We start from the raw sequence: 20499 nt of genomic DNA on the forward strand, positions 1-20499 counted from the left end.
GAAAACTAATGGATAATAATTTGTATCTGTACTATGTTGCAGAATCACAAGTAATTGGTAGAATTTTCAGGATGCACTGGTATACCATCTATGAGAAAACTTTCTAACAGCTGTAATAGTCCCCTAATAGTTAAGAGTACACTCTGTTTCTATATCTTGTACTTTAAAAGTAGCCCATCATTACAACCATATAGCTACTGACCTACCAAAATATCTCTGGCAAGCGTAACTTCAATCTAGCTTTTACCCATACACTTTTATTTAGAAATACACTCGTTTTTGTTGGAATTATATTTGCATCTCATTACTTAATCTCCTGATTTTTAACTTCCTTCTTGAAAACCTTCATCTTTATCTACACAGTCATTATTCTCTGCTGTAAACTCTCTCAGAAAATATACATGACCTCTCTTAATATATAGATAACTTTTAGCTGATCTCAGACTTCTGCAGTGATAGATTATAGATGACACTGATTTACATATGAGTCTCTGAAGCAAGGCCAGTAGCAGAGCTTACAGGGTGGTGCTGGAGTTGGTTCATGGAGATGACTGTCACTGCTTCCATGAGTATTGGGAAGTGGGGGGAGGTATCCCACGCCGACTCTGGAGATTTTGGGTCCGAGATTAACTGTAGCTTTTGATCACTTTTGAGATTTAGCAACGAGTCTCTGAAATAAGGTCAATAAATGAGCTTGTATAGTTGAGCCAGAGGTGGTTTGTGGGTTTGACTCCCACATACCTAACTTTTGGCCATTTAATCTATTGGTAAACTTTGTCCAAGTTGTTGGCACCGGTCAAAGGCACAGTGGCAATTTGGGGGTGTCAGGAAGCTTGAAGTCACCATCAGAGTGCTGATGCAATTGCCCTGCCGGTACAGGTTGACCTGTTGGCGGCACATACCCCCATCATGTGGAGCTTTGAGAGTGCTTCACATAGCTTTTATCTGATATTCCATAAACATTTCCTTGCAGTCAGTGAAGTGTCTTTTCATTTTAGGCCTTCATTTATTTCTGTAATTTTGTTGTGCATAAGAACACCAAAACATAAGAGCACTAAAACAATCCAAAGGGATCTATACACATCTAAAGATTATTTATAATTGCCAATATCTGAAAACAACCCAAGTACCCGACAACAGATGGATGCGTAAAGAAATTGTAATCTATGGAATAATTTTAAGATCTAAGAAAAAAATTAAAATTTGCAGTTTGTTGTGATTTACATGGAGTTGGAGGAAGTCATGCTATGTGAAGTCAGAAAGGCAAACATTAGGTGATCTTGCTCTTATCCAGAGTATAAAGAAATAAAGTAAGGTATTGGATAATCCCTACTGAAATTGATGAAATAAGGCAAATAAACTGTAATCTTAGCATGTTAAAGGGGAAACTGGAAGGAAGGAACTTTGAGTTAAAGGGATCTTCAAAATTTAGTGATAGGCAGGGTGTGGCAGCACTTCAAGTATAAAACAATAATATTGGGGGAGAGGATAAGTGAAAGTACAGGGTTTAAAACCCATTTGACATACCCTGGTCCAATCAGTGGCATCAAATGATCTATCAAACATTATCAGGTGCAGCACCACTTCTGGGGTTCTCTAACTAAACCTCTGTCTCAATTGGCTAAAAATGAATGGATTATGAAGATGTAACATATGCTTGTGCAGCTGCAAGGAACGATGAAATCATGCAATTTGCTGCAACATAAACTAGAAGATATTATATTGAGTGAAGTAAGCCAGAAAAAAACAAACATGGGATGAGGAAACGTATTGTGGTAAAGGGGGATGCCTCTATCACCTTTGGCCTCAGTGTTTAATGAGGAGAAGGAAAGAGAAAGAAAGAAATTAAGGGTAAAGAAAATAGATAAATAGGAAAATAATGGGGAACAATGCTTGAGCTTTGTTTGTACCAGTGATGTGAGAGAGTGGTGCAGTTATACAGCCAAGGCACAGACTCAAGAACACTGAAAACATGAGACCTCATCTGTAACCACCAAACTATAATATGCTTCTCAAGGTGGGAGGTGGGAGATAGAAGGGGCAGGTGTAGGGTTAGGAGGATGGAGCATAGAGCACTGGAGTACTGGCAGAGAGAAGCTGATGCTGGTGGTGGGATTGATATTGGAGCATTATATGTCTAAAGACTCAACTATCAGTCACTTTATAAAACACAGTTATTAAATTAGTATTTAAAAATATATACATAAAATGCAAAAACAGAAAAAATGCTTAAACTGCCTACAATATAATGCTTTATACAAATGTTAACTATTATCATATGTTAAAACTTAAACAAGAACTCCTCTCTGGAAAGAAAGATGGCGGCCGCACGGGAGCCTTGTGGACAGCAGGTTTGAGCCGGGGGCGGGGGGCAGCGGGGGCCTCATGGGAAGGGGGGCGTTCTGGGCCGTCCTTCATGCCCGACCGAGGTCACCAGCTGCCCCCCACGAGCGGCTCTCCGGCACGGCCACGACTCCAGAGCACAGAATCCAATCTCTTAACTATCTACCTTTTAATAGAAATACTTCCAGGGTTAATAAGTGAAACAGCAGAAATTCAAAATCGTTCAGCCGCGATAGCGGCCGCGCGACATCATTTTATTCTTAAACCAAGCTGTAGAAAGCAAATCATTTCACAACGCTGTTTCAGCATATCTGATTGGGTGAGGGGGTTGTAAACTCTAAACAATAATTGTGCATCTTCTATCGAAACAATGTATCTAGTCAAAGTAGATAGAGTATTAACTAGAACTCATCTGCCTCACAGGAATTGGGAGGGGTGGGAGGTGGGGTTCTATTGGGGTTCACGGGGAAATGTGTTTGATACTTACATGACTGAGACCTAAACCCGAAAGCTCTGTAACTTTTCCCACAGTGATTCAATAAAGAAATAAAATATATAAAAAAAAAAAAACTTAAACAAGCCAGGTGGTATGGTACAATCAGTTGGTCAATCTGTACCTGTGAGGCAAGTGCATCAGCAGCCTGATGGCGCCTTCAGACTTCCAGATATCCCAAAATTGCTGCTGTGTCTTTGGCCAGACCCCAACAACTTGGGGAAAAGTTTACCAAGAAAGTAAATGGCCAAAAGTTAGGTATGTGGGAAACATACCCATAAACCATGTCTGGCCCAGCTATATAATTGGAAGCAAGGCCTCTCTGATTCCTGATTGAACTGCTTAACGACCACGAACCCAGAGACTCAGAGACAAATCTCGGAACCCAGCGGTTTTGGTAGAGATGTGTCTGGTCCCTGCAATGGGTTACTGGCACTGGACCACCCCAGGGGGGAAAGGGTTTCATCTCTCCACCGGCTCCCCCTTGGCGACTTGGTTGCTGCCATCTTCCAGAGGCAATTGAACAGTCAAGTTTGGGCCCCCAATGATGAGACACACGGGGCCTCACGGGATAGGGGTGGAGTCGGCCCTTTCCTCCCCGCCCCAAAGATACCTCCAAGTCGCCACCCACCAATGGCCTCTCTGGCTCCTGATCAAGCTGCTTAACGGCCATGATCTGAGAGACTCAGAAACAAATCTCAGAACCCAGAGTTTTTGGCAGGAATGCGGTCCCTGCAATAGGTTACTGGCACCGGGCTACCCCAGGTGAGAATAGATTTTGTGCATTGGCCTGTTCCCCCTGGCGGCTCAGTGGTTGCCATCCTCCAGAGGCCACTGGATGGTCTGATTTGAGCCCGCAGTGATGAGACATGCGGGGTCTCACGGGATAGGTGTGCAGCTGGCCCTTTCCTCCCCACCCTTCGAGACCCTGAGTTGCCTCCCATAAACAGCCTCTTTGGCTCCTGATCAAGCTGCTTCACGGCCATGATCCCAAAGACTCAGAAACAAATCTTGGAATCCAGTGGCTTTTGGCAGAAATGCATCATCCCTGCAGTAGGTTACCAGTGGCCGGTCACCCCAGGAGGGAATAGGTTTTATGCCTTGGCCTGTTCCCCCTGGTGGTTCGGTGGTTGCCATCCTCCAGAAGCCATTGGAAGTCAGATTTGGGCCCTCAGTGACGAGACACACATGGCTTCACGGGATGGGTGTGGATGCACCCACGAATAGCATCTATGGCTCCTGGTCAAGCTGCTTAACAGCCATGATGTGAGAGACTCAGAAACAAATCTTAGAACCCAGCGGCTTTTGGAAGAAATGCATCCAGTCCCTGCAGTAGGTTACTGGCACCAGGCCACCCCAGTGGGGAAAGGGTGCTGTCCTTCCACCTGCTGCCCCTTGGCGACTTGGTGGCTGCCATCCTCCAGAGGTTTTTAGACAGTCAGGATTCGACCTGTAGTAATGAGATATGCAGGGCCTTGTGGGATGGGGGCCTTTCCTCCCTGTCTCAATTGGACCCCGAGTCACCACCCACGAATGGCCTCTCTGGCTCCTGATCAAGCCGCTTAACAGCCATGATCCAAGAGACTCAGGAACAAATCTCGAAACACAGTAGGTTTGGGCAGAAATCCCCTCAGATTTAATTGTTAAAATTTTGGAATTCTAAAATCACGCGGCCAATACTGCGGCTGTGTGACACCATATGTTATTCATAACCAGCAATAGAAAATAAATTGTCTACTGTTGCCTTTTCGGCATATCTGAGTGTTGGGGTAAAATCCCAAGTAATAATGGTGGGTCTGGTGTCAAATATTGAATGTAATCAAAGTGGAGAGTGAATAATGTGGAAATCATCAGCCCCACAGGCAAAGAGAGGGTTGGGGGGTATACTGGGGTTTTTGTTGGTGGAAAATGGGCACTGGTGAAGGGACGGGTGTTTCATTGTATGACTGAGACTTAATCCCGAAAGCTTTGTAACTGCTCTCATGGTTATTCAATAAATAAAATTATAAAAAAGGAAAAAAAGTAAGGTGGAATTCATGCCCAAATCAATCAGCCTAATCAATGGCTGAATAAATAGCAATACTCCTACATAAAAAAAAATCTTAAACAAGTCAGTGTTCTCCAGAAGAACAAAACTAACAAGGGAAGGAGAGAGAAAGACACTAAAACATTGATCTTAATTTAAAAGGCCCTCCCATTGATCATCGATTTGCTCGAGTGGGCCCAGTAACATCTCCATTGGAGACTTTGTTGTTACTGTGTTTGGCATATCGAATACGTCACGAGGAGCTTGCCAGGCTCTGATGTGCAGGCGAGATAATCTCGGTAGCTTGCCGGGCTCTCTGAGAGGGGCGGAGGAATCGAACTCAGGTCGGCCATGTTGGCTGCGTGCAAGGCAAACGCCCTACCGCTGTACTATCGCTCCAGCCCCTGGCATCTCTGCCGGGACTCAAACCCGGAACCTCTGGATTAGAAGTCCCAAGTCCTTCTGATTGATCTTAATTAACTATCATAATTTAGAAATAGGCAAATATGGGATCTATAGCACAGGCCAGCAGGTAAAATCTGTTAACAAGTTAACACAAGTGCTGCTGTTGCAGTTTTGAGGTACAATTCCTTCTCTTGGAACCTCTGTTTTCACTCTTAAAATCATCAGAAAATTGCATGAAGCTCACCTGCATGATCAAGAGTTTACTTAAATTCAGCTGTATACATTAACTAAAGCAAAAATGCTTTCACAAAACCATCTAGAGTTTAAATAAATAACTGCATACATATTAGGAGACAGAGGAGATAGTCTGTCAAAGAATTATCCAAGGCCAAACCGGGACTGTCTTATACATGGAGATTTCATACTTTCTTGGGAGTGAATCAGAGAGGAAAAAATAGGAATTTATATACGTAAAACACATTTTGTGGCATGTATTGCTATATTGATATTTACTATTGTTATTTGTACTTTATCTCAATCATCAACTATAATGATCAATATTTTATATAAATTTATGCTATAGAGAAAATAACTAGGATAAAAAGTTTCAAAATATTATCAGTGGTTACTTAAGGGATAAATAATTAAAAGACTTAGCTTTGATATTTCCTATTTCAGTCAAATAGTAGTGAATACTTTGAATTTATACTTCATGCTTTACGGTTTATCTCTTTAATTTAAGTCCTTTTTGCCTATTCATATGCTCTCTCTATCCACCCTTCAAGACATCCTTAAAGGAAATACAAAGATAGAGGAAAAGAAATACCGACTGCCGATTCTCAGAAGGGAAGCCAAGCCAAGACAACAAAACTAACAGGTACCACAGTCTTCAGGCTGTAAACTCTGGTGTCCCCTCAGGATGGGAACTGACACACCTACAACCCCACAGCCACCCCCCATATAACTGGCCCAGTTCCACTGCTTCACTAACTCAGACACTAAACCAACAGAACTCCCAGGTACATGGGTCTTAGGGCTGAAAACTCTGGGCCTTTCTTAAAGCAGCGATGGGCAGTCTCCCCTTCCCCATACACCAACTGCGGTTGCAGCAATTATACCCATATCCCATAGTCTCTGTGGTGGAAACGGCCCAGCTTCAGGGCTTCATGACTCATCTCAGAAGAGACACCAAGCCAAGCCCATAAAATTCACAGGAATCTTCCCAGTTCCACAGATCCTGAAACTCACAGAGCTCCAAATCCCACAACACTGACAGCCTAGTAAGAGCCCAACAAATTTGATGGGAAAGTTACATTAAGCTCAATGAGCAAAAACAAAAGCATAGAAAACTCAACTAGCAGCAAACAGCTCAGTAATCCTCAGACAATGACTTTAATAATGCATTGTAGAATATAACAATTCACACAGATTTTCTTTTACTGAACTACTTTTATAAATCCATTTACTATTTTGTTGTAACATGCAATATAAAATAAATTATTTTGTGCCTGCCAAAGCGGCAGGCTTTGGAGTGGGGGAGTGGGAAGAAACTGGTAACAGTGGTGGAAGGAAGGTCACACAGGTGGTGAGATTGGTGCCAGAACATTTAATGCCCAAACAACTGTATTATGAATAATTTTTAAATCACAGTATTTAAATATAGTATTTAAAAAAAAATGAGTGCCTACGAATAACAAACACATTATTTTAACATATTAAGTGAATAGTTTAATTTTATGAGTTCAAAGTTCTTTGAATAAGGTATTATTCCACTTTATTAATTAAAACCACACAGCTTAGAAATGTTATTAACTTTCAAGAACATATAGCTTAAGACTGAGAGGAGTGATATAAATAAATACAGAATTATTTTGCTCCAAGTCAGTGATTCAACCACCATTTTCATGGTTCTCTGTAGGATAACACTGTTTTGTCTTTCCTGCATAGCCTCAAGTAGTTTAGGTTTATGGAGTTGCTCCCATCACAGTGCTCCCATTCCTCTGTGTTTATTTGTAACTTCTTTCTTTGTGCTCTGTTGACTTGTAACTATTGGTTTTCTCTTCTCCCTAAGTTCTTTGCATAGTTTACTCAGAGCAATGTCCTTTTTGTATGGACACAAGAAGACATGCTTTTTTTTCTTTAATTTTTATTAGTGAGAAACCAAGTTGTAGACTTACAAATTTTTGTGTTTGGGTTTCAATTATACAATGATTAAGTACCTATTCCTTCACCAGTGCCCATTTTCCACCACCAAGGATCCCAGTATCCCTCCCACCCCCCATCCCCCCCATCCCATCCTGCCTCTGTGGCAGGGCATTCCCTTTTGTTCTCTCTCTCCTTTTGGGTGCTGTGGTTTGCAAAAGAGGCATTGCGTGGCAATCATGTTTGGTCTATAGTCTACTTTCAGCATGCTTCTCCCATCCTGGGAGGATCCTCCCAATACTCTTTATTTGGTGCTCCCTTCTCTATCTGAACTGCCTTTTCCCCTAGCATGTGTGACTGGTCTCCAAACTATGGAGTAAACCTCCTGGCACTGATCTCGGCTATTCTTGGGTGTTCGTTTACTATTTTGTTACTTTATGTTCCCCGGATGAATGCAATCTTTCTATAACTATCCCTCTGTTTCTGACTCATTTCGCTTAGCATGATGCTTTCCATGTAGTACCACTTATATCTAAATTTCATGTCTTCATCTTTTCTAACAGCTACATAGTACTCCATTGTGTAGATGTACCAAAGTTTTTTTGACCAGTCGACTGTTCTCGGGCACTCAGGTATTTTCCAGTTTCTGGCTATTGTAAAGAGTGCTGCAATGAACAAACAAGTGCAGATGTCACTTCGACTATACTTTTTTGCCTCTCTGGGATATATTCCCAGGAGTGGTAGTGCTGGGTCAAATGGGAGCTCAATTTCTAAATTTTTGAGAATTGTCCATACTGTTTTCCAAAAGGACTGAACCAGTCAGCATTCCCACCAGCAGTGAAGGAGGGTCCCTTTTTCGCCACATCCGCGCCAGCACCGTTTACTTTTGTTCTTTTGGATGTGGGCCAATTTCTGTGGCGTGAAATGATATCTCATTGTGGTTTTGATCTGCATCTTTCTGATGAGTAATGATGTAGAGCATTTTCTCATGTGCCTTTTAGCCATTTGGATTTCTTCTTTGAGAAAGTTTTTGTTCATTTCGTCACCCCATTTTTTGATGGGGTTGGATGTTTTCTTCTTTTGGAATTCAACCAGTACTCTGTGTATTCTTGATATCAACCCCTTGTCAGATGTGTATTCGGCGAATATCCTTTCCCATTCTGTAGACTGTCTTTGTATTTTGGTCATTGTGTAAGAAGACATGCTTTTGTAATGTGACTCTCAGTGATATTTCCCTCCTGGGCATCTGTTCTCTCACCTTAAGCCTCAGCTGCCTTTACTTCCAGCTGCCCCCCAAGCAGGGTTCTGACAAGGGACAAGAGGTTGGATGAAACCAGGACAAGCAGTGAGCTATGTGCTACCCTGACATCAAGATGGGCCTGGCCAAAGCGTCATAACGCTTAAGTATAAGTTAAGAGCTTGGTCATGGACAAATGTTGTCATGATCCAAAAAGTCGCTATCACTATCACTATCCTCCTGTTATTATCGATTTGCTCGAGAGGGCCCAGTAACGTCTCCATTGTAATGATTGTTACTGTGTTTGGCATATCGAATACGTCATGAGTAGCATGCAAGGCTTTGCTGTGTGGGTAAGATACTCTCAGTAGCTTGCTGGGCTCTCTGAGAGGGGCGGAAGAATCAAACTCGGGTCGGCCATGTTGGCTGCATGCAAGGCTGTGCTATCGCTCCAGCCCAATCCAAGAAGTAATAACCAGATTTGGACCCTGCTAGGGTTAGGGAAATTTAATCTGGCCTGAGCACTGTAGTCTGAGTCTGTAACAAGATGTTCCCAGGAGACCTGCCCTACAAGCTTCAAGGGTATCTCTTACTGTGTCCATACAAAAATAACTAGTGCTATTATGTGGATAGTTATTGGAATGAGGAAAGGAGAAAAATACCTTAGGAGGTATTTTGCCCTTGGGCAGTCGGGAAGGGCTTTGGAATGCCTTTTAGGTGGTGTTCCCTTTGAACTTGTTGGGCCCTCAGGAAGAGCTTTCTTATGTTGATTTGGCTACCTGACTGGTGCAGTGTCAGCCTGGAGAGATAAGGGAGTTAGAGGAGAGAGAGAGAGAGAGAGAGAGAGAGAGAGAGAGAGAGAGAGAGAGAGCAGGAGGTCAAGATGGACCCTGGAGAGGCTAGCAAGGGGACAGAGAGAGAAGAATGTAGAAGAATACAGGAGCAGGAGAGAGAGAGAGAGAGAGAGAGAGAGAGAGAGAGAGAGAGAGACCAGGCTGCAAGATGGAGCGGAGAGATGAGCGTGAGAGACAGAAGGAGACAGGAATGAGAAGCAGTGTGAGACCAGAATGGGAGGCTCAGAGAGACTGGGGCAGGCGCATGGTGAGAATGGAATAAATGGCAACTGATCAATCAACTGGCTTGGCCCTTGTTTAGTCCACCATCTGCCCCATGACCCGGGCTGCCCAGGTGTGGGTGAGCGGCCAAGGCACCCCGAACGCAGGCAGCTAGGGGAAGAGCTGTTGTGCCTCCTCTGGCTGCCCTCAAATATTTTTTACAGTTCTCTCTAAAGCTCAAATTCTCAACTAAAAAACGAACTCATTTTGATCAAGAACAGTGGAAGAGGCATCAAATATTAATATTCATTGTAGCAATGTATACTATAATACATATTTCTATCACACATGCTTATATTTATATAAAAATATATTTATCATATATGGTGCTCATTTAATGCAATTAAATCAGAACTTTAAAAATTATTGTAACTTAGACAATAAATATTTAAATGAAAGATGAATGGAGGAGAAACTTTCATCAACTGTCACTTGAATTCATTTATTCTAAAATATCTTTAGCTTTCATGGAAGATTTAAAGGACATAGCTAAATTTAATATATTTGCATTTTTTCTTTAAAAAAGTTTGATATAAGCCATAATAAACTTTTCAACAAATGATTGAAAGAAATGAAGGATATTCTAAGCACCAGAGAAAAGGCAATAAACAAAATGGACAAAAGCTACTGACCTCAAGAACTTAGAGTTCACTGAGAGAGAAAAACTGACATTAAATTATGAAAACCCCATTTTTCCAAATAGAAAAGAAGAAGCCACATTATTTCTTTGTGCAGATGGCATGATAATATACATAGTACACCGTAAAGAATCCACACAAAAGAATAATCAAAAATTGTAGCTAATTTGCTGGCTACAAAGTCAATACACAAAAATGAATCACATTTCTATATGTAATATTAATTAGAGGATAAAGATATCAAAATAGTGTTCCAAAAATTGTCCAAAGTACCTAGGACCCAACTTAACAAAAGGAGTGGAAGATATATACCATGAAAATTTTAAAAAAAAACCTTTTAAATAGAAGACCTTAGAAAGAAATAGAAGACCTTGGGAAATGGGATAATTATCCATACCCATGTAATGGAGGAATATTACCCAAATTAACATTCTACCTAAACTACTATATAGATTCTATGTAACCCGTGTCAAAATTCAGACTACAATCTTCAAAAACACAGAGCGCCATGTCACTAATAAAGTTTATAGAAAATCATAAAAGACCATGAATAGCCAACCATATACTCAAGAAAAAGAAATTGGGAGGCAGAGTTCTGAGCCCATTTTTGCATGTAGCCATCCAGTTTTGCCAGCACAATTTGTTAAAGAGGATTTCCTTGCTCCACTTCACATTTCTTGCTCCTTAATCAAAGATTAGATGATCATATGATTGAAGGGAGATGTCAGTATATTCAAACCTGTTCCATTGGTCTGCAGCTCTGCCTTTGTTCCAGTACCATGCTGTTTTAATTATTACTGCTTTGTAGTAGAGTTTGAAGTTAGAGAGGTTGATTCCTCCCATTTTCTTTTTCCCAAGAATTGCTTTAGCTGTTTGTGGGAGCTTATTGTTCCATATGAATTTCAGGAGTGTTTGCTCCATTTCTTTGAAAAATGTTGGGGCTGGAGAGATAGCACAGCGGGTAGGGTGTTTGCTTTGCATGCAGCCAACCCGGGTTCGATTCCCAGCATCCCATATGGTCCCCTGAGCACTGCCAGGAGTAACTCCTGAGTTCAGAGCCAGGAGTAACCCCTGTGCATCGCCGGGTGTGACACAAAAAGCAAAAAAAAAAAAAGAAAAAAGAAAGAAAAAGAAAAATGTCATGGGTATCCTTATAGGGATTGCATTGAATTTGTACAATGCTTTGGGGAGTTTTGTAAGATCAAAATGGATTAAAGACCACAACATCAGACCGGAATCTAAGGTACATTAAGACAAAATTGGCAAAACCCTACATGACATTGAAGCTAATGGTATCTTCAAAGATGTCACGCCACTGGCCGAGCAAGTGAAAACAGAGATAGACAAATGGGACTACCTTAAACTAAGAAGCTTCTGCACCTCAAAAGAAACAGTGACCAAAATACAAAGACAGTCTACAGAATGGGAAAGGATATTCGCCGAATACACATCTGACAAGGGGTTGATATCCAGGATATACAAAATACTGGTTAAACTCCACAAGAAGAAAACATCCAACCCCATCCAAAAATGGGGCAATGAAATGAACAGAAATTTCTCAAAGAAGAAATCCGAATGGCAAAAAAGCACATGAGAAAATGCTCTACATCATTAATCATCAGGGAGATGCAGATCAAAACCACAATGAGATACCATCTCACACCTCAGAGACTGGCCCACATTCAAAAGAACAAAAGCAACCGATGCTGACGTGGATGTGGCGAGAAAGGGACACTCCTTCACTGCTGGTGGGAATGCCGACTGGTTCAGCCCTTTTGGAAAACACTATAGACAATTCTCAAAAAATTAGAAAATGAGCTCCCATTTGACCCAGCACTACCACTCCTGGGAATATATCCCAGAGAGGCAAAAAGGTATAGTCGAAGTGACATCTGCACTTGTTTGTTCATTGCAGCACTCTTTACAATAGCCAGAATCTGGAAAAAAACCTGAGTGCCCAAGAACAGATGACTGGTTAAAGAAACTTTGGTACATCTACACAATGGAGTACTATGTAAAAGGTAAAAGGTAAAGGCCCTCCTGTTGTTCGTCGATTTGCTCAAGCGGGCCCAGTAACGTCTCCATTGGAGACTTTGTTGTTACTGTGTCTGGCATATCAAATACTCTTGGTAGCTTGCCGGGCTCTCCGAGAGGGGCGGAGGAATCGAACTCAGGTCGGCCATGTTGGCCGCTTGTAAGGCGAACGCCCTACCGCTGTGCTATGGCTCCAGCCCTATGTTCATTGCTGCACTCTTCACAATAGCCAAAATCTGGAAAAAACCTGAGTGCCTGAGAATAGATGACTGGTTAAAGAAACTTTGGTACATCTAAACAATGGAGTACTATGTAGCTGTTAGAAAAGATGAAGTCATGAAATTTACATACAAGTGGTACTACATGGAAAGCATTATGCTAAGTGAAATGAGTCAGAAAGAGAGGGATAGACATTCATCTGGGGGACATAAAATAACAAAACAGGAGATTAATACCCAAGAATAGCCGAGATCAGTACCAGGAGAATTACTCCATGACTTAGAGGTTAGCAGTGCATTCTAGGGGAAAGGGCAGCTCAGATAGAGAAGGGAGCACCAAATAAAGGGTTTTTGGAGGATCCTCCCAGGATGGGAGATGCATGTTGAAAGTAGACTATGGACTGTACATGATTGCCACTCAATGACTCTTTTGCAGACCACAACACCCAAAAGGAGAGAGGAACAAAAGGGAATGCCCTGCCACAGAAGCAGGGTGGGATAGGGGGAGATGAGGGTGGGAGGGATACTGGGATCCGTGGAGGTGGGAAATGGGCACTGGTGGAGGGATGGGTATTTGATCATTGTATAATTGAAACTCAAGCACAAATATTTGTAAGTCCACAACTGTACCTCATGGTGTTTCACTAATAAAAATTAATTAAAAAAAAGAAATTGGGAGGCATCACATTACCTATCTATAAACTATACTTTAAAGTTATAGTGATCAAAACAGCACAGTGCTGCAATAAGGACAGACTCTCTGACCAAGGGGTCAGAATAGAATACCAAAGTGCAAACTCCTACAATTATGATCAGCAAATTCTTCACAAGGGCAACAAGAATGAGATGAACCAAAGATCGCCTCTAGCCTCTTCATCAAATAGAGCTGGGAAAATGAGATAGCCACATGTAAAATAAATAAATAAATAAATCTGGATCTTTAACTCACACCTAATGCAAATGTCAATTAAACATGGATCAAAGACCTTAAGTTCATACCAAAGTCTGTAAAATACGTTGAGGAAAATACAGGCAGAACTTTCCAAGATCTAGATCTCAAAAGGGTCTTCAGTGATACAATGCCATCGGCAGAATCAACAGAATAAAAAATAAGCAAATGGAACTACAGTAAATTAAAGGGTTTCTGCATGTCAAAAGAAACATGGGCTGAAACTTCAAGATTGAATGGGAGAAAATGCTTGTGGTTAACACATAAGCTAAAGGGTTGTTGATATCCAGGATATAAAAAATACAGAGATCAACAACAACAAAAAATATCTAAAACTTTTTTAAAATGAGGAGAGGAAATAAACAGATACTTCTCTGTGGAAGTTCACACTATTCTTATATTTTAAAAAGTCTATAGTTTATATGTAAGATAAGAAACATTTTAAATAACATACCGTGAAGCAGAATGTGTTTCTTTTCAATTTCATATACAACCTTCACTTATCTCTGACCAAAAACCTCATATTAAGAAGTTATATATCAGCCTTAACTAAAGTCTAATACTTTAAATTTCAAAAAAGAAGTAATACTTCGTATTTGAACTTTTTAATTACTGATTTTCTAAAAGTGAAGGCGATTTTTATAGTAAAAAGAAATATTGGAATACATTGAAGCCTGTGATTATCTTTTGTGAAATAGAACTCCTTAAGTTGCTATCATTAAATGAGAGCAAAAGTGTGAGAAAGTTGATGTTTGGAAATGTACACTAGTGGAGGGATGGGTGTTTGATCACTGTATGACTGAAACTTAATCATGAAAGTTTTATAATTATTTTATGGTGATTCAATTAAAAATACGAGAAAGAAATAATGATAACCGAAACTTTTACTGATTTTTCTTATGAATTCCTTCCAACTAAACATTTTTCCCACAAAAAGTGATATTTTAAATATTTTTCCTTTTAGTATGGTCTTCTTATATATTAACCCAAGGGTTTTTTGTCATGTACAATCACTCTTATTTTATGAAGTCCTATTTGTTTATTTTAATTTTAGTTATCTTTGCCAATGGAGACAAATCACTAAAGATAGTTTTGAGGTCCTAGAGACTTCTGCATGTTTTCCTCAAAATATTTTATGTATTTCTGTCTAACCATGTGAAGTAAAATAAGTAAGTGAGAGAATAACAAATACTTGACCTTGTACTACACAATAAAAAATTCTAAGTAGGAGAATTGATGTTGGAGAATGATGAAGTGTACTGGAAGCCATGTACGGACACTGGGCATTCTGTATCTATTCCTTATTTTCTGACTGACTTCACTCAATTTTTTGCAACATCTATTAGTGCAAGAGAGTTTTTTGCTTACAATTTGTGTCTGGTATGGGTAGTAGAAATCTTTCTTTGGTTGCTCAGGGGCTGCAGCTCTAGTCTCCTGCATGTGTAGATCAGTCGTTCTTCCCCACTGTGGTCTCAGAGTGGGTTCTTACAGCTGAACTGAATTGTCCTAGGCCCAGCAAAGCCAGGCAAGGATTTTAGTTCATATTTAAGATTTTCTGATTATTACCTTCATTTTTTTCTCACAATTACTTCCTTCACTTAAGACTACTTTTACAAAAATGTAGTTTAGATCCAGTTTTAAAACATTGACTTTGGAAAGTAATCCATATTGAAAACAGCTATTCTGGCCAAGTACACTGAGACTACAAATACAAGGCATATTGCCTCTGTACTCCTCTACCTTCAGTGAGGCAGAACAAGCAGACCAGTATCTCTGCCTCAAAAAGCTCCTTAAGGAAGAACAATCAGACTCACTTCAAAAGTACACTGACTAAAGTTAGTATGTGTTTATTTTCTTACATAATTGGCCAATTTTTAAAGAACCATGGACTGAGGACTTCGGAATATGAAAAGTTTGGACATATATAAAAAAAAGAAAATTGCGGTGAGGAAAACAGATATAACTTTAACTCTCCTGTTTGATTTTACCAGTAAATTAAATAATTCTGTGGTCAGAGAAATAGTCCAGCATTAAAGCACTTGTCTTGCATGTGCCCAACCTGAATTCAATCCGCAGCACCACATATGATCCCTGAGCACTGTCAGAGGTGATTTCTGAACACAGAGTCAGGATTAAAACCTGAGCACCACTGGGTGTGGCCTTAAAACTAACAAAATATAAATAATTCTTTTCTGTGAGATTCTTTTGTGTGTCTCTAGACCATGGTTAAGAAGCTTAAGTAGCAGCCAGAGGCAGTTTGTGGGCATGACCTCCAGGGTCCCATGGGAACAGTTACGGGGGATGAGTGGGACTGGTACATCCCCTATCCCTTGAGGCCTGGAGTTTGCTGTCATTGAACCCATGTACCAGCACTTCTCATTGGGTTCTGGAAGTTGGTAGCTGCCAGGGTTTTGCGGGGGCAGGTGGAGGGATGATGCCTGTGTCTGTCTGGGGCACCCTGGTGAAGTCAGTCTGGCTTAAGATCTGGAGGCATCTCTGCAGTGAGCTGCTCGGTTTGGAGATTCTTCTGTGTGTCTCTGGATCATGATCTTGTTTCCATCTTTTCCAGAGAAATAAAGTATTGGCATATGCCCTACAGGGCGTACCTGCTCACTCACGGTGCACCACGCTGCCGACATTAACTGTGGCTTTTGATCTCTTTTGAGATTTATGGGTCTCTGAAGTAAGGCCAATAAGTGAACTTGTATATCTGAGCCGGAGGTGGATTGTGAGTGTGCCTCCTACATACCTAACTTTTGGCAGTTTAATTTCTTTGTCAACTTGGCCGCAAGTTGTTGGGGTCCGGCCAAAGGCACAGTAGCAATTTGGGGGCATCAGAAAGTCTGAAGGCACCATCAGAATGCTGATGCACTTCCCCCACAGGTACAGGTTGACCTGCTGGGCAGCACCATATCCCAAACTCTCAAAAAATGTTAAGTTGTAACACCAGAGGGCTGTGAGTACAGTGAGTGCTTTGCATCGGGAGAAGCTGGCTTTGGTCCCTGGTATCCTATCTGACCCAAGCTAGCTAGCAGTGAACCTTGAGCACAGAGCCCTGGCACAACTGGGTGTGACCCAAAATTTAAGAACAGAAACAAAAAAATCCAAGGTTGCCACACCAAATTCAGGCATGCCTGTGAGTATTATAGTGTGCAATGTGAAAGAAAATATGAAAGGTGAAATCAATCTAACAGCACTATTCTAAGTAAAGAGCGTTTTGACTCAGACTAAATAATGTACTCTTGAGAATCAGTCTCGTTAGAATGAAAGGATTTTGTTTTACAAATCTAAATATTAACAATTCAAAGCATTGACAATCAAAGTGCCATTGATTAGCCAGAGTTCCACGTAACCTCTAACTTAGCTCTACCGCCCCTGTCTTGATAGGTTGTCTGCATTTCTATATATGAGTGTTTGCGTTAATTTTAACCTCCAAAGTATCGCCTGCTGCTTTGAAATATGACTGCTATGCCTCTCTATCCATATTATTAGCTGAAAATCTGAGATATGTCACAACTTGCCTTACTCTTTAATAGTTGTTACTTCCAATGGTACTGTTCAAATGTTTTAATCTTGTAATTCTACGAATAGAAATAAATTTTAGCATTCAACTCTAATAGTTTTTGTTTGAGGCCACAACTAGTGGTGACCAGGGCTTAGGCCTGTCTCTGGGCTTAGGGATAACTTCTAGAGGTGCTCATGGAACCAATCAAGGTGCTGGGGATCAAATTCAGGTCAAACACATGCAAGGCCAATCTAGAGGTGCTCATGGAACCAATCAAGGTACTGGGGATCAAATTCAGGTCAAACACATGCAAGGCCAGTGCCACTTAATTATCTCTCTGGTTCTCTAATAGTTTCATATTTAATTTTAAATGTATTTCAAATTAAAATTTTAAAATAAAATATATTAAAGTATTTTCCTTTCATTTTTATTTTGGTTTTGTGGACAAATCCAGTGACCCAGTGCTACTTAGGGTTCATTCTTGGCAGGTCTGGGGGACCACATGGGGTACCTGGAATTGAACCTGGGTTGACCATATGCAAGACAAGCACAGTACCCTACAAGCTTTACTATTTTTCCATCATCTGGTATTAAAGTATCTTAAAAGTAATACTTTAAACACAATCTATTAAAACACTGCTTTATTAATGCATCAGTGTATTAATGCGTTTAATTTACTTTAAAAATGTCTTTAATTTAATGTATGTCATAAATTACCCAAATATAAAAATTGAATAGTAAATTGTAGGATAACATTGTTCTGTCCTTCCTGCATAACCTCAGGAATAGTTGATATTTGATAGTTTATTGGGCTGAGGAAAAGAGAAAAACACCTTAAGAGGTAGTTTGCCCTTGGGCAGTCAGGAAGGGCTTTAGAATGACCTTTTAGATGGGTCCTCAGGAAGGGCTTTCTTATGTTGATTTGGCTACCCGACTGGGTGAAGTGTCAGCCCAGACAAGAAGGGAGCTGGAGAAGGAGAGAGCAGGGCTGCAAGAGGGACCACGGGGAGACTAGCAAGGGGAACGTGTGCTTGAGAGAACCTAGGCCCTCCATAACATAAGGTCCTTCTATGGGATAAACTTCCTTGTAATAAACTGCCACTAAGATCAACCGGCCTGGCCCTCGTCTCTTCCTTCGTCTACGCTTGGCCAACAGCCCTTCCGATCCAGGCCACACAGAGCGGCTCTAAGGCACCGAACGCGGGAGGTGAGATAGAGCCGTCCAGAGAGCCCGCGAACACACAACCTTCAGCGTGCATAGTTTTTTACAGTAAATAATGTCGGTGATAAAATAAATGTTAAGAATAAATGAATGGAAGTTTTATCATTTTGTTTCTATAATTTAATGGATCATTTTATATGTACTATCAAATGCATATGCTCATAGTAGGAAAACCACAGTCTACATCACATTCTACCCACCACCATCTCTAACGACCTACCCACAATGTATCTGGAGTCATGTTTGGAATTCCAGAATGCCTTGGACTTAAGTCAAATTGTAGCAGTATTCATAATAGAATTCATTTACATCACATGATTAAGAATATCTTTCCCAAACTCTAATTTTTGAAAAAGTCTAGGTTTTCATAGGCCAAAGGGAAGGATCAGGGACTCAATTTCAAACCATGACATTAAATGGGGCTGGAACGATAGCACAGCGGGTAGGGTGTCTGCCTTGCAAGTGGCCAACATGGCCTACCCGAGTTCTATTCCTCCGCCCCTCTCGGAGAGCCTGGCAAGCTCCCCGTGATGTATTCGATATGCCAAACACAGTAACAACAAAGTCTCCAATGGAGACGTTACTGGGCCCGCTCAAGCAAATCGATGAACAACAAGAGGACAGTGACAGTGACATTAAATGACCCTCCCCCTCAAAAAAATGTGCTGGGTGTAGTGCTTGAGGCCCCTCAATATTATCAGGGATTACTCTAGGGATCTTCGTAAGGAGGTCTTCCTGGCCCCAGTACTGCAGGGCCTAAGAAACTCTACATCTTCCAGCCCTTGCATTCAACCACTTGGCCACCTTGGGACTGATCCCTTCAGATCCCTGACCATTGTTTGAAAGCCCACTCCCCACATACCAAAATAAAAAACAACAAATCTGGATTTTCATATGCAAATATTGCAGACAGATTTATATAACAATATTACTGTGCTGTGCTGTACTCTTTTTAAAATTTTTTATTAGTGAATCACTGTTGGGGTACAGTTACAGACTTACATACTTTTATGCTTGCATGTGCTTTTGATAATGATTGCTACTACTGCATTACTGACAGAAGTATTCAGGTTAGAAATGTCAATAGAGTACCTCGATAGTTTGGGGGAGATTGTCCTGGCATGGAACAAGAAGAGATGTCTTCTCCCATTTCTGTACTATTTGATTGGCTTCTTCTATTTTCTGCTCACAGCTTTTATGAGAATTTAGCAATGTGACCTCATAAAATTCTTGAATATCTGTGAAGAGTAGAATTAAAACATCATGTATAAATAGTTTATACATACCTTATAAATAGCATTATTATAAATTTATTTATTTTGTTTTATATTTACATATAATATATAATGTTGAGATAAAATATTATAATATTATATTGTATATAATATATAATATATATTATCACAAGGGTGTGGGGCGGGTGAGAGACCTCCCCACCCCAACGAACCCAGCCCCTGCAGCTGACCTCCACTACTCAACCACCCTCACGCTCCAGGCCACTTTCCAGACACTCAGGCCGAGCCTCACACAAGAATGAAGTCCCACGGAACCCAGATAATGCGGAACTTTGTGATCTTGGATCTGGACTCAACTGGACCGGAACAGAGATCCTCTGCCTGCTTCCCTCAGTCTCCAGTGACTCGGGGATCACACCCATAAACCACATTCTGCTGGCACCAGATAATCTTCTCATCAGCCACGCTCCAGAACTCACAGATGCTCCTCCCAGACGGAAGTATAAAAAGAGGCTCCCAAAACCATGCCACTGGACTCTGTGCCAGACTATGGGGTGTGTGAGAGCCCTCCCCACCCCAAGGGACCCAGCCCCGACAGCCAACCTCCACTGCCCAACCACCGCCACCAACCACCGCTCCAGGCCACTTTCTGGACTTTGTGGCCATGCAACACATTATAAGACACTTCCTACCTATTTATGCATGCTTCTTGGAGAGCCTGGCAAGCTACCGAGAGTATCCTGCCTGCATGGGCAGAGCCTGGCAAGCTCTCCGTGGTGTATTTGATATGCCAAATACAGTAACAATAATAGATTTCATTCCCCTAACCCTTAAAGATTATCCAATGTTTGGGAAAAGACGAGTAAGAAGAGGCTGCTAAAATCTCAGGGCTGGGAGGAATAGTGATGTTACTGGTGCCCACTTGAGTAATTCGATG

General features: G+C 41.1%; 1 protein-coding gene across 1 annotated transcript in view; it reads right to left on the reverse strand.

The window, feature by feature from the left end:
• The window catches only part of LOC130025504 (disks large 1 tumor suppressor protein-like), a 590309-nt gene that overhangs the window by 231978 nt on the left and 337832 nt on the right, over positions 1-20499 (reverse strand). Inside the window, exon 3 of the mRNA XM_056116434.1 lies at positions 19420-19565. Coding sequence (XP_055972409.1) covers positions 19420-19565 — 146 coding nt within the window. The remainder of the gene's footprint in view (positions 1-19419; positions 19566-20499) is intronic.

This window comes from Sorex fumeus, unplaced genomic scaffold, assembly GCF_029834395.1.
Source record: "Sorex fumeus unplaced genomic scaffold, SorFum_2.1 ptg000030l, whole genome shotgun sequence".
Lineage (NCBI taxonomy): Eukaryota > Metazoa > Chordata > Mammalia > Eulipotyphla > Soricidae > Sorex > Sorex fumeus.